This window comes from Triticum dicoccoides, chromosome 4B, assembly GCF_002162155.2.
Source record: "Triticum dicoccoides isolate Atlit2015 ecotype Zavitan chromosome 4B, WEW_v2.0, whole genome shotgun sequence".
Lineage (NCBI taxonomy): Eukaryota > Viridiplantae > Streptophyta > Magnoliopsida > Poales > Poaceae > Triticum > Triticum dicoccoides.
The window spans coordinates 415,227,191-415,243,233 of NC_041387.1; the positions used below are offsets into that span (position 1 = coordinate 415,227,191).

The following is a 16,043-nucleotide window of genomic DNA, read 5'->3' on the forward strand; positions in this document are numbered from 1 at the left end:
GCGTGGGTACTGCATTTGTGATCCCATTTGCCAAAGTAAGATGATTTAACTGAGAAATGTCCACTCTTAAAATTGTGCCAAGCAATGAAATCTTCTCTATCTGTAACAAGGTGAATAAGATAGTGTGGCTTTCGCATCAACCGGCCAAAAAACAAAGCACATCAAATCTTCGTCCCAATTGCTTGTCACTGGATGAATGAGGTATGGGACATTTTGCAACATTATACCTCCTCGAGGTGTTCTCACCCTCAAAGTTGGGCTCAAAGGAACCCAGTTATCATTCCATGTATTAACTTGCAATCCATCTCCTATACGCGAGACATATCCTCTTTTAAATGCTTCCAAGCCTGGAATAATACCTTGCTATGTCATAGATGAGCCCTTCTTTGGTTGTGCATTCAACAGATTTCCTTTTGAGTAGCATTTGGCTCTAGGAACAGAGGCACAAAGTTAATTAGGTTCATCCATCAATCTCATGTCTAGCTAACATGGTTAAAACATTTTAGATCTCTCAATCTCATTCCTCCCATTAACTTAGGAATACATAATTTTCTCCATGACATCCGGTGCATCCTTTTATGCTCTTGTCATTTCCTAGATCCCCTTAATGATTTTTTTCAGGATTTTGGATACTAACATTGCAAACACTGGTATGGACTAAGCCACTGCTTTGTACAACACTTCTTTCCCTCCTGTTGATAGCATTTTTTTTCTTCCTCCTTGCAATTCTTGCAAAAACTCTATGAATAAGATGACGGAAGCAGTCAGGTCGATCCACTCTCACCATTGCACGCAAGCCAAAGTAATGTCATTCAAGGACTATGTCATAATATCTAGTGTTTGGCACACTTGTACCCTTGAGTCAACCTCAGTGTTAGTCACCATCTAGCCTGAGCTCGTACAGTACTCATCAAGGAGTGTTCTGAGACATGATGCATTTTATCCATCTGCCGACATAAGAATAAGCGAGTCATCTTCAAAAAGTAAGTGTGAAGCAGTCATGTTGTTTTTAGTGCTACCGTGCGTTGTTTCTGCAGCGCAATTTATGTTGTGCAACTGTTTGTTTGATCTGGTTGTAAGTACTTCCTAACTACTCCTACCTTATATCGTTCAGCCGTGATCTCTGTAACGAAATATAAGAGCGTTTAGATTACTAGTCTAGTGATCTAAACGCTCTTATAAAAGTTTACGGAAGGAGTATATAATAAAAACGGGTGAAATCCTGTTTGGAGACTTTCATAGCACATAACATTGCACAGTTGAGAACCAACAATTTGAATTGAAAAATCAGGTGTGAAAACATCCACAGAGACTGATACAACATTTTTCTTTCCCAGAATGATAATATGAGTGCTTGAAACTGACTTACGCGAGGCAACCCTCGCTAGAGAGAGCAGATTAGCTGTTGACTATGCACATTCCCCGAATGTTTATTGCACAAGATTGCAAGCCTCGTGGATCCAAACCTTTGGTGGAATAAACCCAGTTCTGGTCATTTTGTGGAGACCCCGTAGCCGTGCATTTCTAGTTTCCTACGGCCGTTGCTCCATCTATTCCGCTCGTAGCACTTACCCTTGTATTTGGATCCTGGAGCTGCCTGTTACAGCAAAACATGGCGAATAATAAGCTGTGTGCACTTATCTAGAGTATCATTTGGAACAAACCATGTATGCAGCATACGTACCACAACAGGTTTAACCTCAGTTGAAACACAACTCTCGCTGCACTGATCTGCACCAACACTAGAAATACAGCATCATAAGATACTGGTCATAGCTGGTAAACAAGGTTGTCAACTAAGAGAATCTGTCAACAGGAATCACTAGGTCGCTGGTTTTTCTTGTCAACTGACCTTAATAGAAGAAACCATACCTGTCATACGGCTGCCCATGACTGTCCACGGTAAAGTTAACTTCTGGGTTTGGCGTAATAATGGGAACACCAACAGCACAATTGCCCTCTTCACTACTGTTACTCCGAATTTCCAGTAACAGCTCAGGCTCCAGTTGGTCTCTATCTTCTACCCCCACTGAAGTGCTTTCTTGACTATCACTTTCCAATGCCTCACGGACGATACTAGTACATTCCAGTTGGTAGTCAGATCCTGTAATTGCCAATAAGACTATCAAATCAAAGTTCACCCATACAGTCTTCCTATAAAATAAATAATCGAAGCATGCAAAAGCCAGGCATGTTTGAAGCAACCTATTGCTTCATTAGGTTATTTTGCATATCTATATCTGTGCGGACATAGACAACAAAATTCATATTCAGAGGTAGCATCAATTTTCCAATATGCTTAATAACTAGTTTGATTTCATCTTTCCTTTTTAGGATTCCAGAAACTGACATGACAAGTGCTCCCTAGCCAAGTACCAAGTGAGCGAGAGAGAGAGAGAGAGAGACCATTCAACTCTTCTGGATGGCTAAATGCATTACTTGAAACCTTCTGACAAATAGTGGTTCCCCAAGAGCTGAAAACGGAGTTCTCTGCCAATGCTAGACTGTTATAGTTAGTCTGCGCTGTAACCTTCAACTCTTCTGAATGATTGGATGCATTGTTCACAACCGTGTCACATGCTAAACTGTTATAGTTAGTCTGTGCTGTAACCTTCAACTCTTCTGAATGATTGGATGCATTGTTCACAACCGTGTCACATGCGGTGGTTCTTTCAAAACTGACAATGCTGTTCTTCCCCAACTCAATTTCTTCTGCATTAACCACCAACTGGATGCTCATATCTCTTGGATTATGATGCGTGGCATCTAAAATCTTCTGACAGATGGTGGTTCCCTGGAAACTGAGAATGCTGCTCTCTGCCAATTCAAACCTCTGAGAGAAAGACATTGCTGTGAAACCAAATGATCCTGTCCATGTTTCTAGAAGCTGAGGAATCGCCGGTAAGATAAGCCTTTCCACCCCCAAGCCAGAAAGTAACTGCAAAGTACAAAAAGAAATTGAATAGTGCTACAAAATGCCAGGAATATTGACAATCAAATGGGAACGTGATGTTGCAACATTCAAACTCAATTTCACAACTGCCAGTAATTTTTAAATATATTTATTTAAGTAGTAAAAGTAAAAACCTTCTCCAGTTCATTCATCAGTAGGCGACACATTCCTTGTCGACGATATTGAATTCTTGTGCCAATAAGAGGCAGCTCAGCAAACTTCTTCCCGCATACCCTAAACAGAAAATAAACTGTGATATGGAGAAAAACGATAAACTAAAAAAGTTTGCAATTACCATGGAGGACCACTGAGAAGAGTAAAATACCTAAAAGTGCCGACAGATATCAGCTCACCATCTTTCTGGAGAAGTATCGTGTAGAATCCCCTAAAATTAAGCCGTCGGAGACCTGATCTGTAGATGATTAGATAAAAAATTACAGTCTCCATTTATGATGATTAATAATGAAAGGAGAAATACCAGCACATCTAGAATATACAAGCTGTACATAGATGAATTACTGTGATGAAATAGACTAGAAATTGTTGAAGTATATGTGGATTGATCAGTTTGGAGGATTTGGCTCTACTGGTTGGTGCGTGAAACTTAATATGGAATTCGGGCAAAGTGTCCAGCACGTGTGAGGTGAAATAGAGAAAATAAATGTTAAGAGGGAGTTACTGACGAGTCATCCTAGAACTAAGTGAGCGTTGTAGTTAAATTTATGCACTGTAGCAGAATATCCATGCTATAAGAATGATAATACTCCCTGTTGTCAATTGTCATATAGCACCATCCAAATTCAGCTTAAAATGTTTGTAATATAGTACTCCCTGTGTTTCACTGTATCTGTCCTCAGCCAACCATAAGAACCAACAAAACACTATATCTAAGAGCGAGTTGAGAAATGATCATGCATACCCCTATTAAATTACATGCCACAACCACTTAACCTCTTCCAAAAGATTAAAAGTAGGGCAGAGAGCATAAACATTGAAACAAGACTGCAGAGATGAAGGGCAGATATTGTGAAACGAAGGTTCTATAAGCTAATGATTTCCATGATCCCATCAAGCCTACCACACAATGAGTAATCAACACATGATTAATGGAAGGTAAAATGAAGACAGACACATTGAAATGGTGCCATAGCAGTTCTTACTCTCTATTGAACACAATGTCTTCAGAAAGATCTCTTCGTGTGCGGGGCTCGATAATAGTAACAAAACATTCATGAAGAACATCAAGTGCAATGCACAGCTTGCCATACTGTTCTGCCATTATCTCATTGTAAAAATCGCCATGGTCACTGGCATTTTCTCTGTCAAATCTGAGTATGGTGCATGATAAGCCTTCGACAGGAGTTGGAATTGATTTCCCGATAAGCTCTTGCAAATGATGAAATATCTGCACATCAGAATAGATCATGAGACAACATAATGAGCATGCATGAAGTTCAAATTCTAAAGTAATTCAGGGTGGAAACAGCATTTTATCTAAGTTTTGTCATACCTCTGAGCATCCCCTACTGCAAAACCAGCACCCTTCTGGACAGCAGGTGAGCTGATCACCTTTGTTTCTCATGCAACCAACATGATCTACCAAAATATGATAAAAAGGAAATCAGCGGTTTTCGAAATATTATTATATATTATTATCAAGTGTTCAGAAAACCGTACATTCGCGTTCACACTGATCACAATACATAATAGTCTTCTCGGTGAATTGGTTGGTATCAGGATCATAATCACTCAAGTCACAAATACTACATCTACAAGATGGACAGTACCAGCTTCCTTCCGGAGTGGCCTACAAAAGCAGCATCATACTGCATGTCAGATCAACAGACAAGCAAGTGCATATAGAAAGAAGTTGCTTATGTAAAAGAAAAAACAAGGAAATGTAGCAACCGTATGAACCAAGTATGAAGCTAAAACCACATGCTTGTCACATTGTTCAAAACAGATATTGAATAGGCATTCCAAGTGCTCATTAGAAATCATATAAGTTTGCATCTGATGGGAAATATCCAATGAACCACTGGTGATCAAATAAGAAAAGTAAATGGCTTTTTAGTTTTTAAGTATGACTGAAATGACATGCTCCTGTGCTGTAACAGGAGACTTGCGAAAACATATGCCTGAAAAGTTAAAAACTCTGGATGAAAAAAGAGTTTGCTCTGATAAGATAAGGAGTACCTCCAAACCAACACAAGCATGGTGGAAGGATGAAGGACAATTGTCACAAAGTAATATTTCCCCACCCTCATTGCATATAGAGCATATTGAATCACTTTCTGTATCGGAACAATTTGTCTTCAAGCGCACTTGCAGTGATTCTTTGGGCTTGTTTTCACCCATCAATTCAACTAAACACTGTGAGAGGGACCTCCCATCCTTCAAAAAGATATGAGCAGCAGGTAACCGAGTACTGCACCCAGCATGAACCTCAAAGCTTTCCAGAGTGAATAGTTCATTGCAACACCTGCATTTTATTCCATCTTTAGTAACGGTACCTTCCTTTAGCCGAGGCCCATCACTTCTTTGCTTATAAGTAAGTTTAACTCTTGGTAATAGAATATTTTTGTCTACCAACAGAGACAGAACGGTTTTAGCACGATGCTGATATGGCAGGATCTGACCATGTGTTGAACTCAAAACTCGTGCATGGCTCATAGGCACCGAAGATGATTTTCTTTTCTTTGATTTTACATGACATGTAGGCCAGCTAAACGTGCCATCATGTCTATCTAAAACTGAAACCAGCAGGTCCTTTCTTCCACTTGTATCCGTTGCTCCGCCACCGAGTGCTATAAACGTATCAGTGGTGATCCCAGAGCTTGCATTATTCTCCTTTTGATATCCTTGCTCTAAGTACCCTTTACATGCTGCCAGCAGACATTTGTAGGACTTGCCATATGGAGAATGATACCGAAGCTCCCGTTTTTTACTAGATTTCATCTTTTGGCAGACTATCCAACCAGCAGATTTGAGGAACTTCTTAGCTTTTGATCTCAGAAGTTTCTTTTTCCTGACATTCTGCACATCCGCTTCCACACAATCTACATATTTTCCTACAACATCAGATTTATTTTCACGTTTACGCTTACCAAGTGTTGCCAGGTCCCTTGAAACTGCTGCATCAAGATTTACTCTGTGCGCTGCCAAATGATTGCAATTATCAGGAATGTCTTCAGTATTGTTCCCTTTAACTCGTTTAATACATTGAACTGCGAAGCTCCTGAGTACTTGAAGGAAAGAAACATAAGTCTTCCCGGCAGGTGACTTGTACCGGTATCTCTTAATAGTACTTGGTTGACCGTTAGGCCTTATAATATCATCTTCTTTGGACACAATACTCCAACCTAATGCCAGGAGATGCTCCTTCAGCTTCATCCTCATGGTCTCATTAATTTGTCCCTGGGAAAAACTGGTGACCTCTTGGTAACTAGCAAGCAACGACGCTATAGGTGGGGAAAATTTTGCATCTAGCTGTACTGGCATCCAAGAAGCTGAGGCATCCATACTCAACTTATTATGGTGTTTGTTCTCCCTTAGGATAAGATCTGTGCCAATTGAGCTGCAATCTTCATTATTTCGAGTCACACTATGTAAAAGCAAATTATTTGTATGACAACCCTTCTGTGCCAGGTAAGCCTCACATGCTGCTATAAAAGATGCAAACCGCTTCCCATCAGGTGAGACACAATATCTGTTCTTAGCTCTATCGTCTACAAAGGTCCACCCTACTGATTTAAGATGGTGCTTTGCAGACTCCCGTTTGGCACGAGCACTAATCCTGTCGTTATTGCGATAGTATGAGATGAATTCTAACATGGTCCGGCAGATAGCAGCTGATGCGGAATCCAGCTTATCCGAGACAATTGACTCGACATTTTTATTTTGAAAGGCTGCAGATGTTGAAGTTTCTGCTGATCTACAACAGTCTCCTATTTGATTTCCATCTTGGGTATGTTTGTCACATACAGACCGTAATTGTGCAATAAGGGCTGCAAGTGATCCCTCCCAAAAAGATTCTGTTCCACACATCCACGTATTGTCTTTTGTCGTCAAGGAAAGATTTGACCTCAGGTCATACCATATCTGCCTGACTGATACAGGTAAACCATCTTTCTCTTCATGTGACAACAGCATTTGGAGAAACAACCAGATTCCTCGTGGTTTCCATGTTCCAGTAACTTCATCCCAGTCCTGAGTACGGCGTAGCTGATCGACTGCCATAATGCGTTCATCGCCTTCATCAGGAAAAAAGACCTTCCTCTCCATGGAGCCTTCAGCGTGATCAGCAATGACACCTTCCCAATAGGATCCTTCCACTAGTGCATCAACCCACAGTCCATAGCTTGCATCAGATACCTGCAGCGGTTGATGTGGATGCACCGGTCTTACTTTTCCACGAGTGGATCCCCGAGCCGCACTTGACTTGCCATCGATAGCATCTGACACCTCAACTTGCTCAACAAGAGGTGACCCGCTACCACTGTCATCAACAAAATCAATGTATCTTACAGAGCGGAAGTTGTCCAAAATTTCAATGACAACAGCCTGATGCCATGATCCGCATAGCCCTGGATCAAAACTAATGACCTGCAGAAGAGAAATATATCAGTGAATCTACTCCCATTCACAAGTATGAGAGTTTTTGTAGTGAGATTGCAAAAAAGAAAGGATAGCAACATTTCCAACACGCATCAGTGGTGGTGATAAATGATAACAATGAAGCCGTGGGGAGGAGATTTTATAGATGATGCCATTGGTTGACCATGGTTCATGGACAAGTAAACTCATTAGGTGCGAGCGAAACAGAGACGGCTGGCTCACTTCCTATTTTTCTTTTGTGTTCCTACTAAACCAATACAATGCTACACATTCCAAGCACTAGCACTCAACAATGAAGGGTAATTGTGTGTGCGCAAGACAGCAAAACAATCAAGAAAAATGCTACTGCAAAGTGACACTTGGATGAGAGGCCAATAATAACATTCAGTCAGTCGAGTACCAACCAAGAACCCATGATTCCAAACAATTTTCCACAAGGGTACCAACAAAGCAAAGATCTTTTACCATGTCACTGCATCAGGTAGATGAGATGCAAGCAAAATAACTCGGCAGACTAATTAGGCGACAGGCAGACATGCAAGCGCAACCATGCACTGACTAATGCCATTGTTTGACAAGAACTTCATCGCAGATTAACCCAAACATGCTATTTCTGCCGACAGTCTTAGATCGTTTAGATGGATGCCAACTCAATCGCTCCCAGCTGCACACGATTATCGCGCAAAACAACAATCACCGGCGCGTTCTACCGGAACTAACCACATTAGCACAAGTCATCTGATGAAGGTGCAGTGGGCCTCTGTTCAGAGCCAACCACACTAGACTAGACTACAGGGGAAACACGGGAAGTCAAACCCAGGCGAGCCAGCCGCGCGGGAGCAATGCGTGGCCCGCCCGGCGATGACGGCGGTGCGGATTTCGACGGCGCTGACCTCGACGTGCTCGCCTGGAAGAAGCTTCCGCTCCCCCGCGGCGGCGACAGGGGACGGCTCGCGCCTCCGCTTCACGGCCCCCCGCGGCATTGCGGCGCCGCGAGCGGCGACGGATGGCCTCGGATTGGAGAGCCGGGCCGCGGCGGCGGCGGCGGAGGTGGTTGGGAGAGGGGGAGGAGGCGGAATCCAGGGGGGCGGGGCGGAGGTGGATACAGGGGAGGAGGAGGGGACGGGTTTAATGGAGAGGTTATTTTTACAGCACTCGGCCGGTGCTGCTAGTAGTATTGAGTAATTAACGCCGGCGTTAATCGCCCGGTAATTCACTTAGGGTAAGAAAATCCGCCCTTGATCTGCTATTTGAGTCTCGGCAATTAATGAGGTTCGTGAGAATGTAATACTTGCCAGAAAACAAAGTGGTGGTTTTGGTTGTAGGTGAGCGGTAGTAGTGATTCCGTTTCCTTCCGTTTTGGCAGGTAGATGAGGACCTTTACTGTGTTTTGATCTCGGGAGTAAAAATTGAGATATTTGGGAATGCATTGCATGTGATGTTTACTGCGGCCTTGCAAGGGTTTAAGGTCGCCCCGTCTGTCCTTGCGTTTCCACTTGTCTTTGTCCCGCCACTGCGGCAAGGGCGTGTGAATGGCCGTGATGGAGCTCACAAGATCTCAAATTGTTGTTAACTCCTTAAAATATCTCATAATCAAATTAGTGTTAAGCAATAATATAGGCCGTGTGTTGGCGTGAGACACAGCCAATATAGCATCTGCCTTGGGAGAAAAGAAAAGAAATGAGCTGCGCACAGCTCGGAGCGAACAGTACCTGATCTTAGCTGCAGCCTTGTCTTTACTTGGAGAATCGCCAAAGATATGCAGGTGTGCAACACGTGAGTGCGCCCACCGCTGCTGTGAACCCCTAAATGGTGAAGGACCGTCCTTTTTTTTTTGGACAGAGAGAGAGAGAGGAAGGAGAAGGACCACCACCTTGACCATCCCATCTCTGTCTGGGCTCGAACGGGCATCATATCAGCTCGCTCCTCTCTGTCTACGACGAATTGCCAATGTGGCCATGAACTTCATCGAGGAACATGGCGAAAGAGAATAAAAGAAGTCATTTTTTTCTAAAACAGAAGAGGAAACATTGAGCACCATGCGGGAGCCAAGACTCGAACGCGGTCGGACTGGCCGCACACTCACACGTTGCTTTTTTATCAAATGGTGAAAGAGAATAAAAAATATATTTTTTAAATAGAAGAGGCAACCTTGAGGACCATGCATGAGCAAAGACTCGAACCCAGGTAGGCGGGCTGGCTGCACATTCGCACGATGCTCTCTTACCACATGGTGAAAGAGAACAAAAAAGAAGTTTTTTATTAATATAAGAGGCTACCTTGTTTGAAAGAGAATAAAAATACCATTATTTTTTAATAGAAGAGGCAACCTTGAGCACCATGCATAAGCCAGGACTCGAACGGGGGAGGGGGGGCTGGCTGCACACTCGCACGATGCTCTATTATCACATGGTGAAAGAGAATAAAAAAGGTATTTTATTAATATATATAAGAGGCAACCTTGAGCATCACACAGGAGCCAAGACTCGAACGCGGACGGGCAGGCTAGCTGCACACTCGTGTGATGCTCTCTTATCATTACATGGTAAAAGAGAATTGGTTCACACTATATGTGATCCAAAGTATATGTCTTTTTAGGGTTTTCTTTACTCAAACATTTCTCACTTTGACCATCTACAAAGAAAAAATGTTAATATATAGAATATCAAAATGATACTTCTAGATCTTAAAAAAATATTAGTAGATTTATCATAAAATACATACTTCTATAATGTATGGTTACTTTCAGTTGAGGCGTCATACTTATAACACAACCTAGACAAAGCACCATCTTCACAGCAATAACATGTGCTAAAAAAACTTTCATTTTGGGTCAAGCTTTTTCATTTGCTATACTAGTTAAGTGCTTCTAGTTCCACGATTCTTTTGCCGCACATATAATGCAAGACAAGTGTTCAATGATTTGCTGATTAAAACTTCAAAATTCACAAGCTTAGATAAACTATAAATAGCCGAAACAATATCTCATCAAGTACATACATATACAAAAAAGGTTACTCAACCACAGGCCGACTCTATATTTTTTAGGAGGTAATAGCACTGCAGGTCCCTGAACTTGCATGTCAGGTGATGGTTTGGTCCTTGAAGTTGCAAAAGTGGATTATTTGGTCCCTGAACTTGTCATGGATGTGCAAGTTTAGTCCACAGCCAATCAGAACTCGCCAAGTGGATGCCAAGTGGCCTGGCTGGTCAGCGCCGTGAGTTTTTCACTTAGCCCCCTCCCTTTCTGACGAATCTGACTATAACTTTGATGTCCCGTTGCTCCAACTGTTGCGATTTGACGCCACATCCCGATTTCCAAATTTAAAAAGTACTCCCCATCCTCATCCGATTTCACAGTGATCTTCTTCTCTTTTTTTTTTTGAAAAGTTCACAGTGATCTTCAGCTTGAAGCAAAGTGTTCTTCTGTTCATGAGTAATCTTTTTTACATCAACACGACACTCTGATGGCAGTTCAGATTCGCATGAGGTCTCTGAAATTTGAGAGATCTGGTTCTAGACAACAGGAGCGGCGGTGTATATTACAAAAAACTGAAAAAACAAGATGGGAAATACAGAGAAGAATCCGCGACAGGAAGAATCTCGTGCGTTATGTTCCAGCATGGCCACCACCTAATCCTGCGGATCTCTCAGCATCATCGCCAGCTTCTCCGGCCTGCTCCTCCGGCCGCCGCCCGCGGCGTCGGCCTTCTTCTCCTTGGCCGGCGAAGCTGGGAAGAACAGGTGCCCGAACCCGAACACGTTGATCACCGGATCCACGCGCACATTGGTCGAGTACGACCGCTCCATGCCCCTCGGCCTCGGCCGCCGCAGGCCGCCGATGCCCGCCGCGGCGGGCGTGCTCGAGCACCGCTCCAGGCCCCGGAACACCACGCGCCCGGACGCGCTGACGCGCGGGCTCTCGGCGGCTATCGCGGGGCGCCATGGCCGCGCGGGGCCGTGCGGGTGCCACGGCGGGCGGGAGTTCCTGCCGGAGTCTGAGGAGGAGGCCGAGGACGACGAGGAGGCCCGGGTCAGGAGCGGGTGCGCGCACGCCTGCTGCTGCTGGCGCTGCTTCGGGGCAGCGGCCGCGGCGGCGCCGTTCCTGCAGTCGCCGGCGTTCTTCTTGGACATGAGGTGGAGGAGGCTCGCCACCGGCGCGGAGCGCGTCCGCAGGGGCGGGCGCGACGGCGGCGGCGGGCGGCGCGCGTTCCTGCCGGAGTCGCACGAGGAGGCCGAGGAGGAGGAGGAGGAGTCGCGCGAGAGGAGCGGCCGCGAATGCGCCTCCCGACGCCCCAGAGACGCTTCCGCGCGACCCTTGGCCTCGCCGGCTTTGGGCTTCTTTGTCACGAGGAGGAGGAGATCACGCCACCGCCGCCCAGCGCACCGCGGCGCGCGGGGAGAGACGGGCTCCGAGGGAGGCTCCTCCTCCACGCACGGCGGAGCCGAGCAGGCTGAGGCGGGATTCAGCAGTGGGAGGAGAGGCACGAGCTTCCCATCCGAGAAGAGCTCGTCAGCGGCGGAGAGCGCGGCCACCGCCGCGGGGATGCGGAACTCGAAGTCGCCATCGTCGTCTTCAGCGCCCGCCGGAGGCGCCGGCAAGGGCGCGATGGACGCGTGGAACGAGAAGAGATCCGGCGAGGTCACTGCGGCGACGGCGGCGGCCATTAGAGGCGTCGGTGGAGCATTAACGCCGGAGGTGGTTGCGGTCGGTGGTCTGTCTGCGGGGGCGGGGGAGGAGTGCGGGTTGATTCGTCAGAAAGGGAGGGGGCTAAGTGAAAAACTCATGGCGCTGACCAGCCAGGCCACTTGGCATCCACTTGGCGAGTTTTGATTGGCTGTGGACTAAACTTGCACATCCATGACAAGTTCAGGGACCAAATAATCCACTTTTGCAACTTCAAGGACCAAACCATCACCTGACATGCAAGTTCAGGGACCTGCAGTGCTATTACCTCATTTTTTAGGGTCCTAGGCAAATTGGCCGAAATGTATATGTACGGATAAGTGTATATGTGTATATGTATGTACTTTCATTTGTAAAGTATTAAGATTTGATTTTCAACCACACAATCTTAGTTTGATATAAAGCAATGTCTATCAATAATTGTTGAGCAATGTCAGATTATGCATAGAAAATTAAAAGAATTGCAAAACGAAGTTAGGGTGATTACCTTGGATAGGAACCAACATACAATTACTCCATCCACAATAATGTCTCGGGGCTAAAAATACTTCTTTAGGCATTGACATCAACATTAATTAAGAGGAAAGAAATTTGTTGAAGCACCAATTTGTGATTCAATATACTGATCCTCTCAATTTTCCTTTTTTTCCCTTTCATCAACACCTGGCAACTACTTCTCGGGCAACATTCTAACACCTAAAGAGTAAAAAATGGAATTTAGAACTTAGAATTTACGAAATTAGACGGTTTTTAAAAAAAATGGAAATTAGAAGTTACTCCCTCCGTTCTCAAATATAAGTCTTTCTAAAGATTTCAATATGGACTACATAAGGATACATATAGACATAGTTTAGAGTGTAGATTCATTCATTTTGCTCCGTATGTAGTTCATATTGAAATGTCTAAAAAACCTTGTAGTTGGGAATGGAGGGAGTAGATCCCTAACAATCTAAGATAACATGTCAAGTACTGATAACTTGATAAGGATATGGGGATGGGTCATGTAATAAGCAGGCAATGACCTGAATGATGAGGCAGGCAAGCAACAGATGAGACTGCACGCAGACTAAGGCATAGCCTAGTGGTGGGAAGGGGCTGATGCCTTCTCACCTACCCAGATTCAAGGCACGGTACTTGCAATTTGGGTTTGTTGCACCAACTATAATGTAGAGGGTTCCCTTACAGTCTTTCCGTATAAAAAACAGATGAGACTGCACCTACCGTGTGGCAATGTGACGTGAGAAAGCCACCGTGGTGCCCTGTAGATGGGTCACGGCTCGCGACATGAACAACGACCTTATTCCAAGATTATCTAGGTTATTGCTACCTCTTGAGCTTGCATTGGTTTTTCCTTGAAGAGGAAAGGGTGATGCAGCAAAGTAGAGTAAGTATTTTCCTCAGTTTGAGAACCAAGGTATCAATTCAGTAGGAGACAACACAAAACTCACCGAATACCTACACAAACAATCAACAACTTGCACCCAACGCGATAAAAGGCGTTGTCAATCCCTTCACGGTTACTTGCAAAAGTGAGATCTGGTAGAGATAGATAAACGGTAAAGTAAATATTTTTGGTATTTTTGGTTTATAGATCAGAAAGTAAAGATTGCAAACTAAAGGAACGGCGACATAAATTGGCAAGATGGGAAAATAATATGATGTAAAATAGACCCGGGGGCCATAGGTTTCACAAGTGGCTTCTCTCAAGATAGCAAATATTACGGTGGGTGAACAAATTATTGCTGAGCAATTGATAGAAGAGCGCATAATTATGACAATATCTAAGGCAATGATCATGAACATAGGCATCACGTCTGTGTCAAGTAGACCGAAATGATTCTGCATGTACTACTATTAGTCCACACATCGACCGCTATCCAGCATGCATCTAGAGTATTAAGTTCATAAAGAACAGAGTAACGCATTAAGTAATATGACATGATGTAGAGGAATCAGCTCAAGAAATATGATGAAAACCCCATCTTTTTATCCTCGATGGAAACAATATAATACGTGCCTTGTTGCCCCTACTGTCACTGGGAAAGGACACCGCAAGATTGAACCCAAAAGCTAAGCACTTCTCCCATTACAAGAAAAACCAATCTAGTAGGCCAAACTAAACTGAAAATTCCAAGAGACTTGCAAAGATATCAAATCATGCATATAAGAATTATGAGAAGAACCAAATAATATTCATAGATAATCTAATCATAAATCCAAAATTCATCAGATCTCGGCAAACACACCACAAAAGAATATTACATCGAATAGATCTCCAAGAACATCGAGGAGAACAAGGTATCTAGAATCAAAGAGAGAGAAGAAGTCATCTAGATGGGATCTCATAGGTGCAGAAGGTTGCGGCGATGGAAAAGTGGTTTCGTGGCTCCCCCGGATGTTTTCAGGGGATAAGAGTATATATAGGCGAAGAAACTAGGTCAGGAGACTCACGAGGGGCCCATGAGGCAGGGGGCGCGCCCTACCCCCCGGGCGCGCCCTCCACCCTCGTGGCCTGGGTATTCTTTTTCTGCGAAACTCTAAAACAGGCAAAAAAAACAGAAACTGACACTGGGCTCTAGGTTAATAAGTTAGTCCCAAAAATAATATAAAATAGCATATTAATGCATATTAAACATCCAAAGCGGAATATAATAGCATGAAACAATCAAAAATTGTAGATACGTTGGAGACGTATCAGTTATACAGGTTGGACTATGGGTTTCCTTTTGGAAAGAAGTATGGGTCTATGTGTAGGAACATATATAAATATCATATAGGAGGCCTGTGCTCGCCCCTCCTGCCTAGGCCCAGAGCCGACACTGCTCACTAACAAAAACTTGTGGGTAATAGTTTCCACGCCTAGAATTACCTAAAAAAGATTTGAGATTTGTGAGATTTTTGTTGAGGCTAACTTTGACTGAAAACTGAAGTGCATCATTGTTAGAACCATATAAGACTGACTCGGTGTGGTTGGTTTGCTAGTCAACTTGTGGGCCCAGTACCTTGTAGTAACAAACAACCTGCCCTAGAGGGGTGCACTAAGTTTCATTTGAAAACCATAAGCCACTCGCCCTGGCATCAATACAATGAATATGTTTTAGTGAGTGAGTGGTTGTCGAAAATTATTTGTGTTGCCATCTGCGTGCCATGGTATATGAGCAATAAATAACGAAGAATGGAATCGTCTATGTTTGTTGTAGAGAAGAAAGTAGTGAACATTATTGATTTACCACATGGTGGAGCAAAAGATGAGGCAACGTTGATGGAGGAGATCGAAAGGAGGCCATGTTGTCGGATCCAGAGCTTGCATTACATCTTGTGCACCACCTTCATGTTGGTGCATGGAGGAGGTCTAGAGGGGCTATGATGTTCTCTACTTCAGGACTTTGAAGACATCATGCACGCCACCCTATCCAGCATGTCTCAACACCCTATGATGTGCGTGAGGGTGCATCAAGGGCAGGTAAGGGAGATTCTTCCATCGCTCTTGACCCGAAGGAGATATCGTCAGCAATGCAAATACAAAAATAGTTCATGCAATGATTTTCTTGCGCTAAAGTCATATGGATAACATGTTGCGTATGAGACAGTTCTGAAACAAGACCGTATCTGTGGAACAAGATCCCGGAGAATTGATTTTTCTTTTTGCACTAGAAATCTTCAATGTGTGTACCATGAATACAAAGTCTTAAGTCAGATTAATAATCTAAAAAATGTATTAAAAATTTATTGTGAGAACATGTTTATGTTATATGTTACTAAAAACAACTTCAAGATTCAAGAACA

General features: G+C 43.8%; 2 protein-coding genes across 6 annotated transcripts; both read right to left on the minus strand.

Moving 5' to 3' along the window:
• Positions 1-1,202: 1,202 nt before the first annotated feature.
• On the minus strand, positions 1,203-8,653 carry LOC119290622. 5 transcript variants are annotated; one of them, XM_037569239.1, is made up of 12 exons: positions 8,464-8,653; positions 5,150-7,558; positions 4,631-4,760; positions 4,464-4,549; positions 4,114-4,358; positions 3,279-3,365; positions 3,088-3,187; positions 2,612-2,938; positions 2,407-2,530; positions 1,873-2,104; positions 1,685-1,731; positions 1,203-1,597 (listed from the first exon to the last, which is right to left on the minus strand). In XM_037569239.1, the coding sequence occupies exons 1-11, from the start codon at positions 8,551-8,553 to the stop codon at positions 1,701-1,703; spliced, it is 3,861 nt and encodes a 1,286-aa protein (XP_037425136.1). In that variant the 5' UTR covers positions 8,554-8,653; the 3' UTR covers positions 1,203-1,597; positions 1,685-1,700. The 5 variants fall into 5 exon arrangements, 4 of the variants coding, with proteins under 4 accessions (XP_037425136.1, XP_037425134.1, XP_037425135.1 ...); XM_037569237.1 differs by having other exon boundaries at positions 1,685-1,742; XM_037569238.1 differs by having other exon boundaries at positions 2,407-2,938; positions 8,464-8,652.
• Positions 8,654-10,970: 2,317 nt separating this feature from the next.
• On the minus strand, positions 10,971-12,601 carry LOC119290624. The gene has a single exon (XM_037569240.1). The coding sequence runs from the start codon at positions 12,236-12,238 to the stop codon at positions 11,204-11,206; it is 1,035 nt and encodes a 344-aa protein (XP_037425137.1). The 5' UTR covers positions 12,239-12,601; the 3' UTR covers positions 10,971-11,203.
• Positions 12,602-16,043: the final 3,442 nt, after the last annotated feature.

Bases quoted from the DNA above. Each gene is read 5' to 3' on its own strand.
- LOC119290622 (XM_037569236.1), bottom strand. From the start codon at position 8,553: ATGCCGCGGGGGGCCGTGAAGCGGAGGCGCGAGCCGTCCCCTGTCGCC. The intron at 4,761-5,149 runs GTACTCCTTATC...CTGCTTTTGTAG, and splicing joins ATGCTTGTGTTGGTTTGGAG to GCCACTCCGGAAGGAAGCTG. The intron at 4,359-4,463 runs GTATGACAAAAC...TCTGATGTGCAG, and splicing joins GCAGTAGGGGATGCTCAGAG to ATATTTCATCATTTGCAAGA.
- LOC119290624 (XM_037569240.1), bottom strand. From the start codon at position 12,238: ATGGCCGCCGCCGTCGCCGCAGTGACCTCGCCGGATCTCTTCTCGTTC.